The 25,697-nt window shown below is 62.0% G+C and overlaps 1 protein-coding gene across 6 annotated transcripts; it reads left to right on the top strand.

The window, feature by feature from the left end:
- The first annotated feature begins 277 nt into the window (after window positions 1–277).
- Window positions 278–25,495, top strand: RNF157 (ring finger protein 157). Of its 6 annotated transcripts, none has more exons than XM_076353753.1 (20): window positions 278–421; window positions 6,149–6,267; window positions 10,828–10,916; window positions 11,496–11,642; window positions 12,219–12,336; window positions 12,451–12,517; window positions 12,674–12,717; window positions 13,132–13,179; window positions 13,476–13,547; window positions 14,102–14,261; window positions 14,462–14,574; window positions 14,926–15,164; window positions 15,270–15,378; window positions 15,577–15,688; window positions 16,119–16,309; window positions 16,474–16,539; window positions 16,871–16,919; window positions 18,471–18,581; window positions 22,380–22,420; window positions 22,871–22,937. In XM_076353753.1, the coding sequence occupies exons 1-19, from the start codon at window positions 334–336 to the stop codon at window positions 22,418–22,420; spliced, it is 1,983 nt and encodes a 660-aa protein (XP_076209868.1). In that variant the 5' UTR covers window positions 278–333; the 3' UTR covers window positions 22,871–22,937. The 6 variants fall into 6 exon arrangements, with proteins under 6 accessions (XP_076209868.1, XP_076209866.1, XP_076209867.1 ...); XM_076353751.1 differs by lacking the exons at window positions 22,380–22,420; window positions 22,871–22,937 and adding exons at window positions 19,240–19,335; window positions 21,729–21,931; XM_076353752.1 differs by lacking the exon at window positions 22,380–22,420 and having other exon boundaries at window positions 22,871–25,495.
- The last annotated feature ends 202 nt before the right edge of the window (window positions 25,496–25,697 follow it).

The following is a 25,697-nucleotide window of genomic DNA, read 5'->3' as shown; positions in this document are numbered from 1 at the left end:
AGTGGCACCTGAGGGGGGGCCCTGCTGTGCGGGTGGGGGACAGCGGGGCAGGGTGATCCCGGGGACGGGGGCAGCGCCTTCCCCCCCTCGCGCCCCAGCCCCGCGGCATCGCCGAGCGGACCGGGGCGGGGCGGGGCGGGGCGGGGCGGGGCGGGGGAGGCCCGGCCCGGCCCGGCCCGGCCCGGCCCCGCATTGGCGCAGCCCCGGCGCTAGCGCGGAGGCGGTGCCGGGCGCGGCGCAGAGCGGAGGATGCTGCGGGCGGGGGCCGCCGCCGCCGCCGCCGCCAGCCCCGGTCCCGGGCGGGAGGGCACCCGGTGAGCCCCCGGCCCGGCCATGGGGGCTCTGACCAGCCGGCAAAACGCAGGGGTGGAGGAAGTGGATATCCCCGCTAATTCCGTCTACAGATACCCCCCGAAATCCGGTGAGCCCCCGGGGGGTCCCGCGTCCCGGTGCCGCGTCCCGGTGCCGCCGCTGGGCGGGGGGAGGGGGAGCGAGCAAGGGCGGGGACCGGGCACGACCTTGCTCCGGTCGGGGATCGCCCTGCGCACCCCAAAGCAAACCCTGACCGCACGCAGCTGGGGGTGGGGGGGGGAGAGGACACCCTAAAATATATAGGGCTGGTGCTGGGCACCCTGGCTCCGTGCGGTGCGGCAGGGATGGGGTCACCCCTGGGTCCGCCCGCGGGGTGCCCCCCCCTCCGGGCATCCCTTTGCCAGCCAAACCCGGCTCCCAAACTTGGCTGACTTGATGCGACTTTAATGATATTATTATTATTATTATTATTATTATTATTATTATTACTCGTGATCTGCGGCGCTGGGCTGGGAAGGCTGGAGTTCTTTTTATAGCTGGTCGCTCCAGTGCTGGCTGCTCGGGAAAAGCCTGGGTTTAAATTCCCGGGAGGCTGGGGTGGGAGGGATTGGAGGGGATCCCTCCTTCCCAGGGCCCTGCCCCACAGCAGCACCCCGGCTTCTGCCACGGGGAGACTTCGCCTTCCCCGGCTCCTCGCCCTGCCTCGAGGCTCGGCGGTGATGCCTCTCCCGCTCCCCAGTCCGGCCCTGTCTCAAACCTTGTGCATGACCTTGGAAAATCCATCCCTCTCCTCCGTGCCTCGGTTTTCCCTGCAAAGGGCCGGGCTGAGCGGGTGTTGGGGGGGGGGCATGAGGGGTCGTGATGGAGAGAGGTGATGGAGTCTGGTCCTTGGGTGGGTATCGCTTCAGAGCTGCAAAAATACCGATATCAGCGGATGATGCCTGGGAGCACCATGCGTGCGTGTGGGGATTGCCACAGGATCCTTGCGGCACTGAATATTATTAATAGGTAACTATTTTGGTAGTTAATAGGATAAGGTAAATGCTTGGATCGTTAGCGCTGTGACAAATTACTGGCTAATTACAAATAAAGACCTCCTTAGGAAGAATTACAGCCAACACAAACCCTGCTCTTGTCCTGAAAAGCTGTGCTTGGCGCTTTTTTTATTTAATTTTAATCTAAAATCGGTTGCACAGCTGACTGGCACATCTGCAGTGGCGGGGGTTAACCGGGGCACTGCGGGGTGGAGATGGCCGATCCTCGGCAGCCCGTCCTCCCCCAGCTCCCCCTTTTATGCAGTTTCAAGGCCTTTGTCACCTTGATGCCAGCTGAAGCTGGACCCCCCCCCCCCCCCCCCCCCCATCTGCGGGTTTGCTCTCTGCAGGGGCTGCGGCTCCGTGCATTAAGGGGTTTTGTCTTGGGACTGCTTCTTATTTAGGGGCTCCTTAAATATCCGGGCACGAAGGGGTGGACTGGCAACCGCCAGTCCTGTGCCCTGCTCTGGGGGAGCAAGTGCACCCAGCTGAGCACTTCCAAACTCATCTCAGCTGGGAGAGGACACCGGGCTGATGCTTAACTCCGGTTTTCAGGGAGAAACTGGGGCTTTCAGGTGTGCTCAGCTGGGCTGGTCCCACTGATGGGGCCTGGGCAGAGCTGGGGGGGGGTGGTCCCGGTGCTGCCTGGCGTCCTTGGGGAGAGGGGCAGGAGGTGCCCAGGTGACATGGCCATCTGCACTGGGACAAGGGCAGGCTGGTGACCGTGGGAGATTATGGCTGGTTTGCTTTTAATCCGAGAGGGGGTTTGCCTTCAGCACTGCTGGCAGCCGAGAGGGAGGCAGGGGAGGACGTGCCAGGCGGCGGAGCTGATTCCTCCGTGGCGGCAGCGCTTCTCTCGTCTCGAATGCCGCCTGGAAACAGCCACTGGCTTTGGAAATGTGGCCCTGGGGGGGTGTGTGTGTGTGTCTCACGGGACCCCGGGGCATTTCCCCTCTCTCTGCGGACGTAGCTTTGGCTGTTCAGCTGCAGGCTTGCTCAGGATGGCTGGTGCAGCCCGTGGGAATAGGGCAGCTACATCTTGTCCCAATCAAGCATCTCCCCTTCCCGTCCTGGGGGTCCCATCCCCGCCAGGAAGGGTGCAAATGGGATTAGTTAAGACAATATTTTGGAGCAAAGGCTGGGATTTACTTCAGTGGCTCTAATCTCGTGCTGGCAAAGGCGATGGGAGGGAGAGCAAGCAGGGGCTGTTTTATGGAGCCCGCTGCCTGGCTAGAGGGATGGCTGTTGGGGCAAGTCCCCGGCTTTCAGCCCCTGTCCCTGGCTGAGGCCGGTACCGAGCTCCCCCCCAGGCACACGGGAGGGGGGACCATGAGCTGGGAACAGGCGTGAAGGGGTTAACCGGCCAGTGACACCCCAGTCCCGGGGGGCACAACCCCACGGTAGTGGCACTGCCACGGCACAGGGAGCAATGCAGTGGCTGGGGTTTGGCTTTGGCTCCGGCCGCCGCTGGCTCTGTCTGCCTGCTTTAGAGCACTGAATTAAATAAGCCGCAGTGTGCCGGCTCACTGGGCGGCGATCGGTCACCGCGGGGCAGAAGCACCCGGTGCCTTTTAACCAGCCTGGACTTCGCCCAGGCGGTGCTGTGCCCGCTGCAGCACCCTGTGCTGGCACCCACTGCCGCGGGGTGTCCCCGTGCCAGCACCGTGCCATGGCCACCCGGCTGGGATGACCGCAGGCTGTGCAAAACCTGGCGCTTCCCTCTCCGGGAGCACGCGGATGGGCTGAAAATGAGCTTTTCTATTTTAGCTGCTTTGGAGAGCCGGGTTGTAACCCTGCCGAAACAGCTGGGCTCTGATGTTTGAGAGCCAGGGGCTGCATTACCAGAGCCGAGCCAGAACCCAGCAGGGCAGCGATGGCTCGGGGGACAACGCGTGACGTGTGCCACCATGTGCCAGAGCCACAGGCACGGCCACAGCACGCACCAGGGTCTGCGCCCACGGGGTCCTTGCTGGTCTCGGGGCATCCCACCAGCCCTGAGTAAGGTGGCATCCCTGGTGCTCATGGAGAAAAGGGGTCGATGGCGTCATCGGCACTGGCTGGTGCTGGAAACATCCCGCATGACGGTGCCGGCAGGTGCGCAGGACACACTTTGTTTGCCAGGAACACCAGGCAATTTCGGTTTATTCCTCCTTTCCAGCAGCCTCTCTGTTCAGCCCTTCCCACACGCTGCCCAGGCCTCTGAAGTTTAATATCTCATTAAAGCCCGGCTTTCCCTCAGCGATGTGACCGTCCTTGATGGGCTTTCCTTCCTCGGGGGCAGGCGTTGGTTAAGGATTTATAATTAGCCGATAATAAGGTGGCTGTGGCTGGAAAGGTGCTTCCTTCCTCTGCCACCCAGCCATTGCCCGCACGGTCACCAGCACCCGGCGGGGCTCCTGCCGATGCCTTGGGCTTTCCCGTGCCGGTGCTTCCCTGGCAGAGCCTGGCATGACTCGAGGCTTTTGTTTAATGGCAAGGTTTTTGGAGGACCTTCCTTGGGAGGGAGCGCAGGGCCAGTGCTGTCTGCTGCAAAGGGGGAGCTGAAGCCCCTGGGCCGTGCACAGGGTGCGCTGGGAGCCTGCAGCACCCAAGGGTGCTCCCAGCCCCCGGCAGGGAGACTGGGTGACAGCAGCGTGGTCCTCGCCTCCTCTGCCCATCCTATGGGAGCCCCCAGCACCCACCAAACCACAGCTGGGGCCATCTCAGAGAGCCTGTGCTCCGTTTTCCAGCTTTCCTCCAGTGCTGGGGAAGCTTTTCTGCAGGTTTAAATATAATTTTTTTCCATCTCCTGCTCTCGCCCCAAGTCAGTGCCAGGAAAAGCTCTGGATGGCCCCGTTCTCCCCCGGCTGTGCTGCTGCAGGCAGCTCCGAAGGCACTTTGCTCTTGGGTTTTTTTTTCACGTGGCCGCGTCCTTTCCTGGGGAGCTGCCTATAAATTATGTAGGTGGAAAATGGGACCAGAAAGCAGCAGGCATCAATAATTGATGGTCGACGTTTTCTAACGGGCGCGCTGCATCCGGGCATCCCTGTGCCACAGGGCCTTCGGGTGAAGCTGCACGGCCCCGCTCGTCGCTCCTGCCCCGGCATTAGATCCCCTCTCCTCCTTCCCTTGGGCTTTGGGCTCGATTTTGGTTTTTAGATGCAGTATTAAGGCCTGATCCAGCCCTGGGCAGTCGCGGCATCTGCTGGAAGCCAAGGGCAACCTCTGACTTGGGTCCCTACAAGCAGAGCTGCAGCTCAGGCTTGAGCTCCTTTGATCTGTGGACCCCAAAGGTTTAGGTTTGGGGTGTCCCCAGGGGATCTGTGGATGGCTCCGTGCTGTTGGGTTTGGGGTTTTTGCAAGCCGGACCCCATCCCTGTGGCCGGTGGGACATGGGATGCTGTGTCCGTCCTTCATCCGTTGCCTCTCCTGACCCCTGGTGCTTCTGCCCGCCCCTCACCACCCCTGTTTGCCTCCCCCTTTCCCTTCCTTTTCTCACCTCTAAGGAGAACTCCCGACCCTCCTGCCCCAGCTGGATCCTGTGCTTTTCCCCAGGCAGCCGCAGCCTGGGTCTCACGGACAAGGAGTAGGCACCAGTCGGCTCCTGGCTGGGCTGGGAGGAAAATCTCTCTTCTGGTTAGAAGTGCCTGACCTGGGGACTGCTCCCAGCTCAGGGAACAGGACACGCCGGTGTTTTGGCTCCGTGCTTTACCCTGTGAGGGAAGGAGGGACGCTGCGTTCATCAGGGCAATGTGGAGCATTTTGCAGGCCGGTTGCTGACCTCCCAGAGGGTCTACAGCCCCCCAAAATCCTCCCTCCTGCAAGCGAGCCCTTCCTAGGGAAGGCTGGAGGCTGAGAACTGACAGAACTCAGTTCAGTTGTGTTTTGCCCACCTTTCTGGCAGCAGCCGTGGCAATCCCGAGCAGGTGCCTGGCTGCGGACACGCTGCCTCGAATGGCACACGAGGTCTGCGATGCCGGGCTTTGGGCAGGAGGAACCCAGCCCGTTTTGAGGGCTGCGTGCCTGGCCCGTGCTGCCCCTTCCCGGCAGCGTCCGGTGGGGGTGTAGGAGCCAACCCGGCTCCACCGAGGCTCCCAGGCTTTGGGAGATGCGGTGCTCTGGCAGGACGGGCTGTGACTGCTGCCTCTCCTGCCTCCTCGGGAAATTAGCTGGTGTTTATGCAAAGGATTAGCGCTGCTCTCCTGCTCTGCCACCCCGGGAGCCATCTCCCCTTCCTGCTCGCAGACCAGGATTTGGCTGCCACTGCCAGCGTGGGGATGGTTGAAGGTCGGGGCGACCTTGGGTGGCTCAGGCCAGGCTGGGGCTCGCAGGGATTTCCCGGGCAGGGAAAGGGGAGCAGGCACTGCGCTCGGGGAGGGAGGCAGCCAAAGCCCCAGGGTGTGAATCTGCTCCCGTTAAATCCTGCTGGATGGAGCAGCCCCCGAGCCAGGCGCTGCCGGGGGGCTGGACCCCCGCACCAGCCTCTCCCCATCCCGGCTCCCTCTGCCCGGGCTTCGGCCATCGCGGTGGCCGGGCAGGGACAGGATTGCTGGCAGCAGGGGGATGCAGGCAGGGAGAGGGGAGGGCAAGACAGGCAGGCAGAAGGCAGCCAGGAAGGGTCGCTTCTTGGCCAGCTCCCCCTTCGCCTCTGCCTGCTCGGAGGCCGGCAGCGCGCAAGCTCAACCTGAAAGGCTCCCAGCAAGGTGACCTTGGGGACAAAGCCACCTCTGAGCCATCGGTTCGGTGGCTTTGTGCCGCTCCATCGCCTGGTTGAAGCCCCATCCTCCTCCTCCGCTGAGGTGGTCTCTATGTTTTTTTTCCAGGGAGCTACTTTGCCAACCACTTCATCATGGGCGGTGAGAAGTTTGACTCCACGCACCCCGAGGGTTACCTCTTCGGCGAGAACAGTGACCTCAACTTCCTGGGGAACCGGCCCGTGGTGGTGGGCACCGAGGGGCACGGGGCTGGGGAGGGGGTATGGAGCAGGGAGGTGGGACACGGGGCCCGGGCGTGCCCTTTCCCAAAATGGTGGTGCCTGTGTGGGTCATGGGGGTGCATGGTATGAGGCTGCTGGCTGTCACACCCTGAAGGCAGAGCCACCCAAGGACATCTGGGGTGGCCTGAGTGGATTCTCTGATGTCTAATATAAGGGTTGGCTACTTGCTGCAGCCCGTCCTCCATCGGGGACTGACCTGGGTCTCCTCTCAGCCTGTCTGCCCACGTCCACATGCTCCGCAGCAACACAATGCTACTGCTGTATCTCTCACCTCACTGCCAGACTTGAGTTGCGATGGGTGAATAGGTTTGCAAGCGGTTGGGAATGGACCAGGCGACTGCGTGACCTCTGCCTTTGGGTGCCGCTCTGTGCAGTACCCGTGTTGTGGGTCATCAGACCTGCACGTGTTTTCCAACTCGCAAGGGCTGCCTGCACGCACAAATCCACCGGCTTAAGAACATCAGCTGGTGAAGAAGGTGGTGAGGGGTGATGGGCTGATGTAGCCCAACTCCTTCTTTCTCGCTCCCTCTCCGAGAGCTGCTTTTCCTCTTGCCTTTCCCAGCTCAGCCAGGAGCCATCTCCCAGCCTAGATGGTACGGGGTGGGGGACGCACCAGGAACGGCGCTGGCGTGGTGTGAAGCAGAGTAGCTTGGACAGCAGCAGGCAAAAGTGTTCCCCAAGCTCTAGCAAAAAAGGGGTGGGGAAGGGGGAAGGGGTGGTGGGGGCTGCGGGCAGCACCGGTGGGTTTCACGGTGCTGGGTGCTGCCGGCTCTGGCTGGTCCTGGGGCACGGGGAAACAGCTGCAGGGAAGGTCCCCGGGCGCCACGGTCCTGGAGATGTTTTTTCTGCTTGCTGCCTTTTGAAAGGGAGGAAATGAGAGTGGGGCGGTCCCCACGGAGGGTTTCAGCTGTGGGGTTAACGTCCCCTGCTCCTCTGGGTGCATCTCAGCAGGGTGGCTCACCAGCATTGGCCGGAGCCGGGGGGGTGGGGTGGGGTGTCAAGCATCAAAAAAAAATTCGAGGTGAGGAATTAAAAGGCACCAAAGCTTTTCTGTTGAGTCAAGATAAGCTTGCCTGGTGCCAACGGCCCTGCTCTCGAATGCTGCCTGCTCTGTGCTGGGGCTCGTGAGGCTGCTGCCATCCCAGTTTGTGTTTCCTCCTTGAAATCGGCTTCGGCAGCGTTTTGGCAGCATCGTACGGTCCTTCAGCGGGGAAGCGCCCGGTCCCCGGGCTGTGCCAGAGCGGGGATCCCGGTAGAGACAAGGGCAGGAACACCCCCCAAAACCCGTGAGCATTGGGTGGGCAAAGCCAGCGTCTTTCTCTCCATCCTCTGTGCTTCCCCAGAAAATGAAAAGTCAGCACTCGGGTCCTCTCTCCAGCGGCGAGCGCTGAGAAATCCTCTTGATTACAGTAAAAGCCTCTAAACTGCCCAGCGAGCAGTTCCTGAGTCAGACGCCCTGACAGCAGAAGCAGCGGGGAAGGTAAAGGAACAGCTTGGAAACAGCAGAAAGAATTAATATAGCATTGCAAACTAAATTGCATTGCTCTGGCTTAATTACCAACGGCCTTGGGCTGCAGAGCTGTGACTGAGGTCTCGTCTCCCCAGGGAGCGTTTTGGGGCTGGGCTTTCGGGTCAGGCCATTTTGGGGGCTCGGGGGGATCAGTGAGAACCCGTGTTGTTTCTGGCTCAAGCCAGGTATCATTTGGGCATCTCTGATGCCACCTTTGAGACCTGTCCTGATGCTTCTTGGCTGCGATGCTTTCGTGTTCTGGCCTGCTGTGAGAGCCCTGGCTGGGCTGGAAATGTCGGAGATGGCCAGTGCTTTTTGGTGGGGGATTTATTTTGGGTTCCTTGGGTGTCGAGGGCCAGGAGGTCTTGGAAAAAATTGTCCCCTGAGTCCTCTCTGAGCTGAGCACCTTGGCTGAGCTATTAACAGCGCTACTGCCGTGGGGATGTGCAGAGTGCCCAGGGGCTGTGCAGACTCTCCCTTCCACGGATACAGGATAATCTGGATTTTCCAGCTCGGGACAGGTTCCCAAAGGGCTAGGAAGGGCATTGCAGGTTTACATAGCTGCCACCATACTGGGACACCTCTGCAGGGGCCAAGGAGTGGAGAAGCTGTTTGTGGCACCTGGAGAGCACGGGGCGTTCCAGGGAAGCCGAGGACTGTTGAAACGTGCCGCTGGGTTTCCCTGCCCGCGCAAACCAGCCTGGATCTGCTTGTAGAAAAGCCCCAAGAAAGATTTTTGAGGGTTTTTTTTTCACTTTAACAGAAGCCAGTCTGGACCAAATGTTGCTATAGACGCACGGATGGCATTTTTAAATGGGTAACAGTTGCAGTGAGGTGGTTTTTTCTGTTGTTTTTCAGCTTGATTTAAATTGAGGAGATGCAAAAAGTCCTTTAAACAGCCCCTTTGTGATGTGCAAATCTGGCTTGCAAAATTTCATTCAAAAAAAACCCCCAACCCCCCAAAAAAAGAGCCCACACGTGGGTGTGAAAGAGCCCAAGAACAACGGCAAAGCAGTTTCTGCAGCAAGAAATTTGCCTGCGGCGCTTCCCCATCCTTCCCAGCCCAACGGCCCCCGCGGGGCTGCGCCCGGGGCACCCGGCTGCCTGCTTCCTTCTCCATCGCCCACCCCTGCGTGCTGCGGCGGAAGGGGGCTTGCACCCATGGGTGCTCTCCCTGCCAGGGCGAGCTCTGCCACTTACTGTGGGCTGGTTTGGGTACAGCTCGGCTGGGCAAGGTGCAAATGAGCAAGATTGGATTGCTTCATTAATTTGAATAGCAGAGGATGTATCAAGACATGGCATGGCATGTCATGACATGGCTCGGCTCCAGCTCGGAGGCCTTTTCTCACTTGCTCCCTTCCAGCTGCAACAGATGATTCTGCAGGTGCATGTTTAGCCTGTTTGACTCCTTAAAAAGCTCATTAACACCAGATTAATGACTCGGCCACCCTTTTCCCCTCCTGGAGGGGAGGGAGAGGGTGGCAATTCCAAGGTGCCATGGATTCATCTTCAAAGCGCCCCATGGCATCGTCTGCACTGGGTCCAGCCCAGGCTTTAACCTGCCTTTCGATGCCACCTGTGGGACCGGAGCTGCGGGATGGTGGGACACGATGGGTGATGTCCAACTGGTGGAGGAGGGATGGGGTAGGCCTCTGCCTGCGCTGCCTGGTCCTGCGAGCTGCCTGTCCCATCCCATCCCATCCCATCCCATCGAGCCCTGCATGGGTCCCTAGCCAGGGTGGTTGTGCAGCCCCGTCCGTCCTGCTCTGCAGGGCTTTGGGGACAAGGGAGGTGATGATGGTTTTCCCGTGCAAGGGCGCCAGGGACGTGGGAAACGGGCATCTGACTCCCTGCGGGGCATCCCCAAGTGCCACCTGCAGTCGGTCTTGTCCCCTCAGTATTGGGGTGTAGCAGGAGCCTCTCTGTCCCTGAGCCCCCCCTCCGGGCTGGGGGCAGCGTGCGGAGATGAAGGGACCCAGACCCAGCCTGGCTTGGTTACTTATTCCCTCTCCCAAGGCAGCAATTGAGCCCTTTGGCTCTTGTGAGCATCTGCCATCCACGATGGCACCTGACGCCCTCCTGGCTCTGGCTGTCCCCTGGCACACGGTGACAGCTCACCAATGAGCCAGGCATTGATCCCGGCATAAGCCTCTGTCTCTCCAACATGTGTCTGTGTCATCTCCCCGGGGGGGGGCTGATCCCTTCCTGGGGCTCAGCCTACCTGGGAGATGGAGAGGGGGGAGATGGGTCCTGCATCCCTTCCCCGGTGCCCTCGGTCTCCCTTGGGTGGCTGCAGTGCCAAGGCCCCTGACTGCCACCATGTCCCCTCTCCCCAGCAAGCCCTGTAGCCCCTGTGCAGGTGGACAGGAAGGATCAGGAAGGACAAGGTCACCTTGGAGGATGGCGTGACACCTCTTCCTCCTAGCGCTGCTGCCTGCGTGGTCCTGCCCAGCCACCCTGTTGGCTCCCCGCTCCGGGCACAGGGCTGGCAGAGACCCTGCCACCCAAATCCCATCTATCCTCGGGAGAAAATAGGGACACTTGTGTCTGTTCCTTGGATGGTGGACAGGGAGGGAGCTTCGGCCTCCCCCTGCCCAGCCTCATCCGGCAGCTCCACACTGCATCAGCAGCCTAAAAATACATTAGCAGCCGCCTGCCTGCCCTGTGCCCCGCGCCCCGCATCCCCCTCGCCCTCCAGCCAAAGGGACAAGGAACAGCCCCTCTCTGCATGCCCCACCCAGTGAAACTGTCCCCTGCAAGGGGTTTTGGGCTTGCTCTTTGCAGGGGGGATGTCCCCATCGTCACACTGCCTGGTACCCGAGTGCCAGCAGGAGCTGCGGGTGCCCAGCACCCATCAGGATGCGCAGGCCACCCTGGGTCCCTGCGTACAGGGTGTCGGGTCAGGGCTGGGTCACTGGGGGGTCCGGGGACAAGGTCCGCGGCCGCTGTAACCCCCGGATGTGCGTCTGCCTTCACCGGTGTCTCTCTCGTCCTAGTTCCCTTACGCTGCTCCACCTCCTCAGGAACCCGTGAAGACCCTCAGGAGCTTGATTAACATCCGCAAGGACACCCTGCGCCTCGTCAAGTGAGTCCTGCAGGCGGGAAGATGGGGCCGGGCACACCACGGCCATGAGCCACGGGGAGGGAAGGGTCGGAGCTGGAAGGCTCCCAGGCGATGCTGAGCACGGGGATGCTCTCATCTCGGCACGGGCGGATACAGGGGACGAGCCATTGCTGTCCAAATGTGCCCCTTTCCCTCCCAGCACGGGTGAGCTTCCCGCATGCGGGCACTGGCTGCGCTGGCTCCACTGCGGGATTAAAGGAGTTTAGTGCTGCCTTTGAAGTGCTTTGCTTTTTCTTCCTCCCCCACCTTCCAAAGGCTTTGTTGGAGGGAGGCTGGGGATTGCAGCCGGGCTGGGAGATTTGGGATTACAGCTGAAATCTGTCTGTGGCGCTTCCCAGTCTGCAGGCTTGACCTTGGGCATGCCGGGCCCTCCTGGCGTGTCTCAGTTTCCCCTGACGGAGGGGGCAGCCCTTTTGGGGGGCATCGGTGCCGAGGGGAACCTCGCACTGGGGGAGCTGTCTCTGCCAGGGGGACAGTCCTGGGGGCACCCCGAGCCCTCCCCGAGGGGTGCCCATCTCCCGGACCCTCTGTGCTCGCCAGGTGCTCAGAGGAGGTGAAGACCCCGGGGGAAGAAGTCAGCAAAGCCAAGGTGCACTACAACGTGGAGTTCACCTTCGACACAGACGCCCGCGTGGCCATAACCATCTACTACCAGGCGAGCGAGGAGTTTCACAACGGGGTGGCAAGGTGAGGAGCCCCAGCCTGGCGTGTGTGTGTCCCTCCTCCAGCCTGGCCTGTGTCCCCCCGAGCCCGGTGTGTCCCCCTGGCCAGGGTGTGGGGCTCTGCTGAAGGAGATGGAGCCTTTCCTCCCCGGAGCATCTCCCCTCCTCGGGGCCCGAGGCAGCTGCCGGCGGTGCCGAGGCTGGAGGGGTGTTCTTCGCCTTCCCCGGGTGCCACCACTGCCGGGTCCCTGCCACCCCCCGCCACCTCCTTCCCCGTCCCATCCTGCTCCCTCTTCTTACCTCCAGGTCAGAGCTGAGACCAGGAGAAATCATTGCCCCTCCCGGTCCCCACCAGGTTGGCTGTGGGGTTGTCCCTGTCCCCTCCTGTCCCATGTTGGCTGCCCGGGGGTTATTTTAGCCCTGTGGATTATTTTAGTTCTTTTTAGGACTTCTTGCCTCAGCCCCAAGAGGCATCCAGGAGCGGAGGGGAGGAGTGACCCCCCTGTCTCCCATCTTCCCGGCATCCTCGTGAGCCAGGGGACCGGGAGGAGTGCAGGGACACCCGCGGTGCCCCTGACTCTGTCCTTTCTCCATGGGACAGCTACATCCCCAGGGACAACAGCCTGCAGTCGGAGACAGTGCACTACAAGCGGGGGGTGTGCCAGCAGTTCTGTGTGCCCTCCCACACCGTCGACCCCTCCGAGTGGAGCGAGGAGGAGGTGGGTCCCACTGGACCGTAGCATCGACCGCAGGGTCGGGTACGGTTACGGATGCGGGATGAAGCCTCCATCGCTGCTCCATCTCACCAAGGCTCTCCTCCTGTCTCTCTCCAGCTGGGCTTCGACCTGGACCGGGAAGTGTACCCCATGGTGGTGCACGCAGTGGTGGATGAAGGAGAGGGTGAGGAGGGGGTTCCTTGCTGGGTTGGGCTTGCCCAGCTGCTGGCACCGCGGTGCCAGCCCTTGCACCAACCAGGCAGAGCCTCCTGCTTCTCCTTGCTGCCACCATTGGCCCTGCGTGTCCCCTGAGCCCTGCGTGTCCCTTTGTGTCTTGCAGAGCACACCGGGCACTGCCACGTGCTGCTGGCCACCTTTGAGAAGGTAAGTGCCGAGATGGGGCCATCCTACCCCCCTCCTACCCCCTCACCCACCGGGTGCAAGAGCCTGGAGAAACCCCGCGGGACTCGGGATAGGGCTGCTGGGCTAGGGCTATTTTGGGGCTGCTCCTGAAATTCTGGGAATATCCCCCAAATCCTTGATTTTAAGCACCTGCTTTTGAGGCATTTGGTCTCAACTCCATCTTCCTTGCTCCAACAAGTCTCCAGCCTGGCAATGTGTGTGACATCCCACACCTGCCTGGTACCAGGGTGTCGAGAAAAAACAGAATTGCTGCAAAACGGGCTGGCTGGGAGCAAGGTGGGAGCGGTGACAGCCATAGGGCAGGTGGGTGCTCGAGCACAGCAGTCCCTGGGGTGCTCAGCCCCAGCACCCACCTGTGTGCTCTCCTCCCTCCAGCACAGTGACGGCACCTTCTGCGTGAAGCCCCTCAAACAGAAGCAAGTGGTGAGTGTTCAGGTGTCCCCGCGGGCAGTGGCAGCTACTGCCCTGCACACCCCTGGGGGGGAAGGCGGCGAGGGGCTTTCGGGGAGCAGCAAACCCCTGTGTGGGCAGCAGCCTGCCCCTGCCCTGCTCCTGCCTCCCAGGGAGCTTGGGGACCACCGGCAATTTCAAGTGCATCAATGCAAAGAGAAGCCACGGATGTTGGGGTGAGGAGGGCTGGCCCAAGGAGGGGGCCGGGAGCCGCAGCGGCTGGGGGGGGCTGTGTCTCTGCTCCTCACCCCTTCCCCGTGGGGTTGCAGGTGGACGGTGTGAGCTATCTCCTGCAGGAGATCTACGGCATCGAGAACAAGTACAACACGCAGGACTCCAAGGTACGTGCCTCCATCCCCCAGCCTGCATCCCGTGGGTCTTCCCTTGTCCCCCTTCCCCTAGCACAGGTCCAGCAGCTAAAACACACACGGGGCAAGAGTTTGCAGCACAACATGGAGCTGCCCGGGGCGGTACAGGTGTTTCGTGTTGTCATTGAAGCTGCCAGAGGCAGAAAGCTGAAGGTTTGAGCCTTTTTCCTCCCATCCTTTGTGGTCCCTTGGGAGTGTGGTGACTGGATCTTGCTGGCTTAGGAGGGCACCGTGGGGCTCGAAGCATGGGACATGCCTCCCCCTCTGCCAGAGAGAGGGAGGGAGGGAGGGAGGGAGAGAGAAGTTGGGGTGAAGGATGCATCCCTCCGTGAGGTGCCTGATGGCTCTAGCCCCATCTCCCAGCCTCTGGGAGGGGAAGGATAAGGTCCCAGGGTTTCAAGAGCAGGCAGCCCAGGGACTCAGGCAGGACACTGCAGCAAGCTCTCAGGGCACCCAAGCACCCACCCTCCTGCCGCATGGGCTGGGGACACTGAGGCTGAGCGGCTCCCATCTCTCCCACGGGGCAGGTGGCCGAGGACGAGGTGAGCGATAACAGCGCCGAGTGCGTCGTCTGCCTCTCGGACGTCCGTGACACCCTTATCCTGCCCTGCCGACACCTCTGCCTCTGCAACACCTGCGCCGACACCCTGCGCTACCAGGCCAACAACTGCCCCATCTGCAGGCTGCGTAAGGGCCAGGGGGGTGGTTGGCATCTCGGGGGGGGGGGCTGGCATCTCCCATCCTTGGGTTTTGGGGTCCCTCCAGCTCCACATACAGTGGATACATGCAGAGATGCCCCTCCTGGGAAACAGGGTGGCATTTTTGCGGGGGGGGGGTGTCCTTTCAGCACTTGGTTTTTACCCCATCCTTCGTCCCCGCTGCCGCAGCTTTCCGAGCCTTGCTTCAAATCCGAGCCATGAGGAAAAAGCTGGGTCCCCTCTCCCCCACCAGCTTCAACCCCATCATCGCCTCGCAGACCTCCGACTCAGAGGAGCACTCGGTCAGTGCCCGGCCGAGCCTGGCCCACCCGGGTGGCTGCGGGACCCCGGCCCCCTCCGCCCCATGGTGCTGGGGCCAGGGAGGTTTGGGGATGCACGTACTTCCTGGGGCCAGGATTTATCTGTGTAATGCAAACTGATCTTGCAAAAAATGCAAGGTTGATATTGCAAAAAAAGGGCTTTCGGTTGGGTGGAAGGACCACGGATTTGGGGCTTTCATTTGTGCAGGGAGTTTATCTGTTCTCTGGGTTTTGGCTTCTGCCTGGGGTGTCTCGATCCCGCTGGAAGCAGGGGCGGGGAGGGCAGCAAAATGGCCCGGGGGGACCTTCACCCCATCTCCCCTCTCTCCCCAGTCCTCAGAGAACATCCCTCCGGGCTACGAGGTTGTGTCGCTGCTGGAGGCCCTCAACGGGCCACTGACACCCTCGCCGGCCCCCCTGCCGCTGCGCGCGCTGGGGGACCCCCCGGGTGCGGGGACCCTGCCCTCCTACGGCAGCGATGGCCCCCTGCCCCCCCTGCGGGCCCTCTCGCCCCTCGAGCGCCTCCCCGACTGCGGCCCCCCGGGGCTCAAGCTGAAGAAGAGCCTCTCCAAGTGAGTACCGGGGTGGGCATGGCGTGGGGGTCCGGGGTGGTTCAGGGAGGTCTGGGGGCTGCGGGCGGGGGTGAAGCCTTCTGCTTTGCCCCCCTCCCCGCGCAGGTCCATCTCGCAGAACTCCTCCATCCTGCCCGAAGAGGAGGACGAGAAGTCGTGCACCGAGTCGGAGCTGAGGGTCTCCAGGAGGAGATCCCCTGCCCGGCGTGAGGAGGTGAGGACCCTCTGAAACATGCTGGTGATCAGCCAAGGCACCGGGGGGGTGGCAGGTTTGGGGGCGGTTTGGGACCAGAGTGTCTGGCTGGGGTTTGCCCCTCCTGGCTCTTCCTCTGTCCGTAAGGAGGCCTGGGGGCGATGGATCCATCCCTGCCAAATATCCCCATCCTGTCCTCCCCATGTGCTCTTCTTCCAGGAATGTGGCGCGACGCCGGACAGCGAAAACCTCACCCTGTCGTCATCGGGGGCCATTGACCAGTCCTCGTGCACCGGGACCCCCCTCTCCTCCACCATCTCGTCCCCAGAAGGTACGGCACGGCAGAGCTCGCAGGTGTTGGCGAGGCAGGAGAGTGGGATCGCAGTCTTGGGTCTGTTCCGCTGCGGGGGGACGCGGGGGGGGTTTGCACGGCCCCTTCCTACCCTGCCATGGACGTTGCATGGAGCCCTGGGGTGTCACCTCTGCTTCGTCACCCATAGACCTGAAGATGGGGGGCATGGGGGCACTGATCGCCCCTGCTTCATCACCCCATAGACCCAGAGACGGGGGGGCTGCGAGCCCTGGGGACCCACTGCTGGCAGCTTTCCACCCATCACACCTCCGTGGCATGCAGCAGGTCCTTGCTCTGTGCCCCGCTCCTCCTCATTAGCCCCGTTTTTAATTAGCTGGTGCTGTGCCGCGACTCGTGCCGGTGTGCTGGGGGGGTCTGGCAGCCCTGCTCAGCCCCCGCTCTCCCCCAGAGCCCGTCAGCAGCAGCCTGGCTCAGTCCGTCATGTCCATGGCCTCCTCCCAGAGCCAGCACTCCCAGCTCAGCACCGACACCGTGTCCTCCATGTCCGGCTCCTACATCGCTCCCGGCACGGAGGAGGAGGAGGAGGGGGACATGCTCCCCTCACCCGCGGCCGCCAGTGCCACAGCCTCTGATGGAGAGGTAGGCACTGGGGGGTTTGTTGATGGCACCCATCACCCCCAGATTCAAGAGCTTCCCTGTGGGATGTAACTTCTTCTCCAAACCCACCAGCACCAGACTCTTTTTCTTTTCTTCCCCCCCCCCCCCCCCCGCCCCCTTCCATCTTTCCCACCTTCTTCCCACAGTCAACACCTGTGGAGTCCCCAGATATAAACTTCGTCAGCATCTCAGCCGAGGAGCGCGATGCCGAGGTAACCGTAACCGCCCCGCACGGGGCTGGGAGCCGTGGTGCCCGCCCGGCACGGCGGGAGGACCTCGGTTGTGCCCGGCTCTGGGTGCCCACGGAGGGGGAAGCTGGGCGGCTGGCACCACGTCTCCCCAGGGCTGGGATAGGGAAGGGGCTGCCCTAGGTAGGGATGGGTGCGGTGATGGGGCTGTCCCCTATCCGAGCTCATCTTCCTGGTCCACGGATGCCCCCCAGGGCCAGGGATGTTCCCCCAAAGGGACCCAGGGACAGCCCCCGGCATGGTGCCGGGATGCCACGGGGCTGCTAACACTCGCTGTCTCTCGCCTGTGCTGCAGGGCAACGACGTGCTGGAGGACGAGGACGCCTCTCCCACGCAGGAAGACGGTAAAAGGCCCCGGATCGTTGTTGTCCCCGGGCTTTCGGTTCGGTGTCACCGGTGGGCAGCCAAGCGAGTGGCAGACGCTGTGCCGTCTCCAGCTCCCCTGCCTGCTGGCTGCCATCGGGGAGACCCCTGGGTGCCTCCGTGGGCACCGGGGCTGGGAAAGCATCCGTCACAGCGGGGACCACCCACGGGGTGGGTTGAACACTAGTGGGTTGGGGGAAGCCAGCCAGCCACGGGGACCCCGGCGAGCGTGGTGTGGGGCACAGAGCAGGCGACGGCTGGCACGCAGGATCTGACGGCGTTTCCAACGGGCCAAGTGGGAAAGAGGCTTCTCTATGTTCTCCATGTTTTTCCCCTCGCCAAGAAGGTCTTTCCTCGCATCTGTGAAAGTCTCCCCCTTAGGGACCCCTGTCTGGGCTGGTTCCCATAGGAAGGGGCTGCAAAACTGCTCCCTTTGGGATGCTTTCCTAGGCTTTTTTTGCCTGTCCTCAATGGGCTTTCGCAAGCCAACACACGCGCATTGAGGGCTCCTCTCGCCTCCTCCCATGTACTCAAATGGCCAAGGAAAGATGTGGTCACCCCCGTGCCATTGGCCACCAGACGCCTTGGATTTCTTTGGGGCAATAGGGAGGCCCTTGGTGTGCCCCCTCCCATGTTTGCACGTCTCTGGTTAGCAAAAATATACCAAAACTGTTCCCCTGTCTAACCTGGACACTCAGCCAAGCTGGAAAGCAGGAACACCCATCCCCAAAATGTGGCCTCTGCCTTGTGGGGAGACTCTTGCTGATGGGGACACTCAAATATGGCAACTGGGGAGCAACTGGTGGCTGTGGTGGACATCCACGGGCATCCCAACAACTACGGGAGCATGGACGGCCTTTCTCCTTAGGGCACGGTCCTGCGCCCATTCTCAGCGGGGCTACTGGCTTATTTGGGAACATACCTCCTGAGGTTTAGTCGCCTGCATCTGATGGATGCAGGTAACAGCCTGGGGGCTGATCTCTCGTACAGGTGATGCTAAGAAGCAGAGTTACCTCCCTCAGCCCCAAAAGCCTCCATCCTCCCTGCAAAGCTTGGCTACGGCTTCTTTTGCCCCACGCATCCAGGTGCTGCCTCCTCCCGGCATCCCCGCGGCTCTCGCGCACGCGCTGATGGTGCCGGAGAGGCTCCGGCAGGAGGTGACGGGTGCCACCGTCGTCCGGCTCTACCGACCGGGGACTGCTCAGCCGTGCCGGGGGGAAGGTTTGGTTGAACCCTGGGCAGGCGGTGGGGGAGCAGGTTCACGCGTGCCGGTGCCCGTCGCCGCATCGTCGCTGTTTTGCTGCCCTTCCGATGCGGCCGGTGCAAGGGAAGGAGCAGCTCGGACCGTGCCCAGGCATTATTGTCCGCTCTTCACCCACTCCCATCTAGATGCATCATTTTTATCTATTTTTTTTGAAAGAGGGTGGGGAGGGGAGAGGAAAAGACCCAGAAATCCCACACCCCACCACTAAAAAGGCAACGGCAAGCCCCAGCGCTGAGCCGCGGCGTTAACTGCCTTAACTCCCTTCCAGGCCCGAGGACAGGCGCTTTCCTCGGTCTGAGGTGTGACAATAACAATGACTTGGGCATCGCACACGTGAAAGCGCTGGACAATAAACTGTGCTCTGAGGCCTGCTTACCTGGTGAGTGGCCGTCTGCTGAACATGAACTTGGGGTGGGGGGGGACAGTTCCACTCTTCCCTGCATCACCCCAGCCCTTTGCATCCCTCCCTCCTCTCCCACCACCATCACCATCATCCCCACCACCACCATTCCCATCCCCACCACCACCATCCCCATCAGGTTGTCCTCACTGCACCCCACCACCCTTCCCGCCGTGGGGCTGAGCACCAGGCGCGTCACCACCCAGCAGCCATAGGTCAGGGTGACCTGTCCCCACTGGGGATGTCCCCAGGGGGTCACAGACTTGCTTTGCTGGGAGGTTTTGTCCCTTGGCCAGGGGGCTGCTGGCACCCTGGGGGGCACTAGCCCTCCCCGTGAAGGTGGTTGTGTGGCACAACAATAGCCTTGTCCAGACTCGTGGTGGGCACAGCAGTATTTTGGGTCAGGACGTGAGCCGCAGCAGCTCCAGCCTTGCCACAGGGGCTGCCTGCCTCCCCCTCCTCTTCTTCCAGGGCCGGGGAGATGGGGCACGTCAGGTCTAGCTGTCCTTCTGCAGAACCCCAAAGTTCATCCCTCTTTCCCATTTCTTCACGTTTACTCTCCCACCCTCCTTCCACCTTTCTCCTGTTTCCTCTCGCCCTCTCTCCATCCCTTTTTTCTCTTCTTCCTCCCTCCCAGGCTCCTCCGTCCGTGTGAAAGTTCATGTTCGCTCTGTGCCAACACGGTTTTCTCAATCCACGCTTGTGTCCCCTCCCTGCCCAGAGTTGCCCAAAGGTGACAAATGTATTGGTGACCCCCGGTCCCTGTGCGGGCCAAGGGGGCAGCGGGCTGGGGACCCTGCCCAGCACCGCAGGCTCCTCTCCATCAGCTTGGGGGGTGGGGAAAAAGCCAAGATGAAGCCCTCTGAGGGTCCAGATCTGCGTCAATACATTTGTGGACAAGCTGAAAGCAACTCTGTCCCTGCCTTGCCCCTTCGGCTAAATTTGTGGCAGGTCCCAGACCTGCAGCAGGTGCTGGAGAGCTGAGAGGGTGAGTGAAACCAGCCCAGCCCCCCTGGGAGGGGAAAATCATTTCTTTCCCCCCTTCTCCTCCAGGAAAGTTTCCTCTCCTGCTGCCTTGCCTGATCCTGGCGGTTTCTTCACTGGAGAAACTCGGCTGAGGCTCTTGGGGAGGAACAGGCACCTGCCACAAATGCCCCGTGTCCCCTCCATCACCCTCCGGCAGCAGCTGGCTGAGCCCCGCTGGCCCAGGGGGGCTGAGGGCGTCCCAGCAGCCCCCCTGCCTTTGCTGGGGGTCCTGGCAAAGCATCCCCTGGCCGGCCATGGCACTGGCCAAAGCCATCCCTGCCTGTGTCCCCCTTGGTTGTGCCAGGGGGAGGATGAGGAAGCGGGGGGGGGGGGCTTTGCTACCGAAACAGCCTCAGCACGGGGCCAAATTCTTGCTCTGCTGCAAGGACTGTGATGGCTTCATCCCCCCTCCTGGGCTGGGGTGCAGAATCTGGCCCCTGGGCCGAGCCCAGCAAAGGATGCGCTCGCCATCTTTTGGCCACCATGTCTGTCCGTGCGTTCGGTGGCTGCGCTGCTTGGAGCCCTCGGCAGGGAGCCATGCTGCCGCCCGCATGAGAGGGGCGATCCGGCCTCGGCATTTGCTGGGAGAAGCGTGGGGCTGCCGCTCGCGCTGGGGCCAGGGGCAGAGGAGGTGCAGAGCCGGGGCTTCGGGGCTGCCCGTGGTCCCCTGGGGATGGCAGAGGGGCCGGAGGGAATAACTCCAGGGATGCTGGGCTCTGCCCTAAAAGGGGTTGGAGGAGGATTGCCCTAGGATGCTGGGAAGAGCTCGGGGGTCCAGGGAGCCACCGGGACGGTGAAGGGGAGCAGCTGCCCGCGGGGCTGTAACAGCCGGTTAGTCGCTTCCTGGTTGCAGTCGGTGTTTTGCAATGTTGGTTTTGTTCGTTAGACTCAGGGCAGCTCCTTCCTTCCCCAGCCCCTCTGCTCCGCCTGCCCCGGGGGCATTCCGTCAGCAGCCACCCGCTACCGGGACTCGATTTGAGGCACGGTTTAATACTGGTGGTGCTGGATTACAATGGCAGGGCTGGTTTGCATGCACTGGAAAAGTCCTTTTTGGCAGAGGTTTCTTGCAGGTTTGGATGTAATCACATCCACGGGGCCGGCAAGAACAGGGCGGACTTTTACTTTGGGGCCAGGTGCTGTTTTCTTGAAAGCTTAAAAGAAAATCACCTTGACCAGAGATGATGGTGATTATATTATTAGTAGTATTATTTATTATTATTCCTCCCCCAATTTCTCTCGTGGGGAGGTTTTGCCGTGATCAGACCCGTGGGTTGGTTTTTGCTCTCTCTGTAATGGATGAAGGTGCGGGACATGGTTCCGCAAAGTGGAAAGGTTTGCTCGTCCCCATCGCTGTTGTGAAATCTCTGCAGATTTCAGTCTGGTGGGAAAAGGCTTTGGGAGGAGTCGAAAGGCCACATCCCGAGGATTTTAGGACACAAGGTTTAAATAACACCCACAGACTCGTGTCCTCAAGTGGATCCCGCAGAGCCCTGGGGTGTGCAGCAGGTTGCGGGGGCTGTCCCTGGGGCTAAGAGCATCCTCTGGCCACAGCCTCTGCTGGGGACAGGGCGGCAGAAGCAGCGTTGGAAAGAGAAACTGGGGGACAGTGCCTGCCGAAAAGGCTGGCAGCAAGGTGGGGAGTGTTGGGGAGCTGCTGCATCAGAGGCGGCAGAAGACCTGAAATCCCCCAAGGGTTTTTGCTGGTTTAAACCCGCGGGTGATTTGAGCTGTAAGCGATAGCGCAGTGGGCCGGGCGAGCCGGTTGGGTTTCGCCGTGATGCTCTTTGGGAGCCGGTCTGCGCAGGGCAGGTCTGACGGCTGCTAACGGCGGGGGGGAGCCCCCTCCTGCAGCCCAAGGGGAGAAGAGGCAGGTGGGCACGGGGCCAGGTCCCCGCTGTGGGGCTGGACCGTGTCCTGCTGTCCCCAGTCCTGCTCCTCGGCAGCCTCCCAAGGGTGCGCTGAGCTGGGTCTCTGCACCGGAGCACTGCAGTGACTTATGCAATATCAAGCTCTTAATGGGATTTCGGTGCGCGTGTGTATAGGGGTGTGTGTGTGTATGTGTGGTCCTGTTTAATTCTCCATTCCCTCTGGGATCCGCAGACTTAACGTGCCTCGCTCTCCAGCCTGAGCTCGCCATGAAAAGCCAGTCGAAACGGCAGCTGTCACCTCCCATAAATCAGCAGGCAGCGGGTTTTTGTTGCTCCCTGTCTGGGAAAGCCTCAGCGCTTGCCCTTGGCCTTGGGGTGCCCTCGCACAGCCCCCCTGGCTCAGAGCTGACCCCCACCCCTGGGCACAGGGTTTAACCTCGCTGGTGGGAGCAGCTGCCCTGCTTTAGGGGGTGCACCCCCTTCCTAAGGGCACCACGTAGCCTCTGATCGTTTGGGTGGCGGGACACAAGCCATGGGCGGGCAGGTCCCGAGCTCTGCCTGTCACCCTGCCCCGGCTGGAGGGTGCTGCCTGAACCAGGAGCCTGCAGCCGGAGAGGAGGCGCGTGGGGACCCGGCTCCCCCATGCCACAAGCATGCCCACCCCTCGGTTCTCCTTGGCACGAAACCCCAGGGGGCACAACGCATGACGGCCCCCTCGCACCGTGCCCGGCGGCGGCTCCCTGTCCTCGTCCCAGACCCGTTCGCAGGCGGCGAGCCCCCCCGGCCCTCCACGGTCGTCCTGTTTGCTCGCTCTTGTGCATGCCCCCGCGCCACCTCCGCTCCCGCCTTCACCATGTGCCTTCTGGTCTCTCCTGCCACGCAGCTGCCGTGCCGGACTCCTGCCCCATTAACATTGAGGAATAGGTATGAGACCCCCAGAGCCTGTGCCTGCCTCGCGCCCCATCACCCAGGGGGGGTTGGCACCCCTCGCCCTGGCATTGCTGGCAGTCCCCTTGCTGTCCTGGCCAGGGTGACATCCCTTAGTGCTTAATCTGCAGCCCCCACAGGGCATCCACATGTGCCCTCTCGCTGGGCATGGGGGAGCAGAGGCAGCCCCCTTCCGTTTGGGTTATTAAAACCCAGCCATGGTGCTTCCCATTTGCCCCTCGGTGTTCCCAAGAAATAAGGGGTTTAAGGGGCTCCCCCGGCCCGGAGAGGCAAGTGCAGGTGCTCTCCAGCCCTCACTGCAGGCAAAATCCAAAGGGGGGGCTGAGGACGTGGGTGTTATTGGGGAGACTAAATTGCATCCCCCATGGAAAGATGAGCGTGCCGGTGGGCTTTGGGAGCCCCTAACCCCCCATTTTCTCCCCCCAGGCCCAGAGGCAGCCAACAACAACGCGTGGCTCCCGCAGCAGGCGCCCTGGCCCCACCGCCCCCCCGGCACCCAAGACCCGGAGCAGGCAGCGGCTGCCCTGCCCGTGTGAGGGCTCAGCCTCAGCAGGAGCACGCGCCCCCCTGCCCTCCCGGAGGGACCCTGGCATCCAGGCACCGCGGGCGTTGCCACCTCCATCCCTTGGCTGTAGTGGGACTGATTTTCAAAAGAAAAGCTGGTAACCTCGACTTGTCCTCCCCACCCCCCCCCGTGCAGAGGGGGGCCAAGAGCCACATCACCTTGGAGGCCCCCATCAGCACCTTCCCGTCCTCCGGCCCTGATGGGGACGGGCTGGGGTCCCCTCTTGCTCCCAGCCATCTCATACCCCCGGGCTCCTCTCCTCCAGCGTGCGGAGCAGCGCCCAGCGGGACGGGATGGGGTCACCCCACAAAGTGGGTCCTGGGATGTAGCCAGAGGGGGACGATGGGATGAGGGTGCCCAGGGGTGCGGGTTAAGGATGAGCATTGGCATTAGCATCCTCGGTGCATGAGGCGGTGACCTTCATGGGGGGCTGGCCCCCCCCAGTTTGCTGGCCTGTGCCCCTGCCATACCATGGGATGTCTCCATTAATGCACCGGTGGTGATGGTGCCCCCCCAGCTCCCCCTCCCTCCACTCTCCTCCTGGGCAGCACATGGGCTCTCGGGCCAGGCCCACGAGGTTGCTTTTCCCCAGGGGATGGAGTGGGGTGGCAGGGGGAGGCAGGAGACCTGATCCCCCCCCCTCAGTCACCAGCCCCCGGGGCATCGCTCTAATTTAACCTCACTGTCTTCCGTCCCGCTGTGAGCTCGGGGCTCGGGGCTGTGCCCTCTCTCTGGAACAAGTGCCAAAAGTGTCAACCCCTGTCCCACCTATCCTGCCCTCTCCATCGCACTTTGTAGCAGGGGGTGGATGAGGGTGCGGGAGCTGTCCCCCACCCCTCCATCCCCATCCCTCTGGCCAGCTCTGGGCTGACAGCATAAGTGGGTTTTGCTCCAGGGGATCCGCACGCAGGAACACCGACGGGGTAGGGACACAGCCACAGACCTCGGGGACCTGATGGAGCCATTGGCAGAGGGCAGGCTCCACCCCGGAGAGCATCAGGGACAGTCAGAAGCCACTTTGAGGAGCATCAGACCCAGCTGTTTGGGCCAGCTGGGGGACGGGGAGGCTGAGCCCCCCTTTTCCCTACCTGGTTTTGTCACGCCGATGTGATAGCAAAGGCCACCTCCTCCTCGCAGGAGGAAACCGCATTTCAGAGCTACCTTAGGACAGAGATGTTCATCCAGTGAAAGCAACATCCCACAGCGGCTGCAGGGTGCATGCAGGGAGCAAGTCCCCACCACCAGTCCCCGTGGCGGAGCACGGGCTACGCTGATGGCCATGGCTCCTAAAGGGGGATAAAGGCCTTTTTGGGGCCGGGGGGTGTTTTCTCTGCCTGGCTCACAGTCGGGGCCGTGGTAGCTGCTTGCTCCATGGCCCCAGTGTGGGTCCTGCCAGAGGGGAGATTGCTGTTGGTGACCCTGCTCCTCTCTCCTCCAGGTTGGCACCCTGTGGTGTCTCCCGTAGGCTCAATAGCTCCCAAATTTCTTCCTGGGAACCCGGGGCTGGGTGCTTGATGGGGGGTGACATCTCCAAACCACCGTCCCGTGGGATGGGAGTTGCTAACAGCAGGGAGGGCTGGAGCGGCGGGGACAAGCCTTACGCCCCGTTTGGGGACATGCTGAGTCCCCGCGTGGGTACACGCTGCCCAGTGGCATGGTGGGGCAACCCGCAGGTTTGGGTGTCCCGGCCCCGAGGAGCCAGCAGCACCACGCTGGGCACAGAGAGAGCTTTGGGGGTTCACAGTCATGCTGAGCTGAGAAAACCAGGGGGGGCTGCGGGAGGCCGGCTGTTCCCTAACCCTCCAGCGTGGGCAGAGGAGGGAAAATCAGGCTGATGCTCCAGGGGTGGCTTGTCTACCAAAGCCCAACCTTCCTCGTGGTTTCAAAGGGGACAACGAGAGCTCTCCAGGCTTGGCCAGGCACCACGGCGTAGGGCTGCGATGGTGGTTGTGCCTGCCGGCAAGTCAGGGCAAAACAGGCAGGTCCTTGCTCAGGAGGGTCCCGGGAGGTGACTGGGAGGGTTTTCCGGCTGCTCTGTGTCCCCAAGGCTGCAGGAGCAGCCAGGCGCGCTCACAGGGTGGCTGCAGACCGGGGCGGCTGTGTGCGGGCGCCTGCCGCTCACTTGGAGGGGCCATGGCTGCTGGCGAACACAGAGCAATAGGGAGGAGCTGGGAAGACGCTGCGGCCAAGCAGCGTGCTGCTGCCGTGGTGTGAGCAAAGAAATGAGCATCCTCCACCGTGGCACAGGAGAGACGGGATTTTGGCATGGGTGACGCCAGCACTGTCCTCAGCCACCCAGAAGGGACAAGGGGCAGGCAGGAGCCTCCAGTGCCGGCAGCGTGGGGTGAAAGGCAACAGCCCCTTGTTCCAGCGATCCACCCGTCAGGGATTTAAGGAAAGAAACCAGATTGCTGCTTACGACTTTGCTTTGAGCATGTTTCGGATTTTAAGAGTATGTTTAATAAAGGGTATCTTATGTCCACAAAGTGTCCAGAGTCATTTCGTGGTTACAAGGCGAGGGCAGTCAGGGTCTTGGGGGCTCGGTGGGTGGAAAACCTTTTTGGCTGGGAGCATCCATCCACCGTCACCCAGGCACCTCCCCAAAACCAGCCCAGCCGCTTCAAATCTCCTAAAACACTTCCCAAGGTGCCTTCCAACCTGCATTACCCAACCATCCTAAATCCTGCC

The sequence above is a fragment of the Aptenodytes patagonicus genome, chromosome 16 (genome assembly GCF_965638725.1).
Source record: "Aptenodytes patagonicus chromosome 16, bAptPat1.pri.cur, whole genome shotgun sequence".
Taxonomy (NCBI): domain Eukaryota; kingdom Metazoa; phylum Chordata; class Aves; order Sphenisciformes; family Spheniscidae; genus Aptenodytes; species Aptenodytes patagonicus.
The sequence above is the reverse complement of the archived record's forward strand: the minus strand, read 5'-3'. Positions and strand labels throughout refer to the sequence as shown.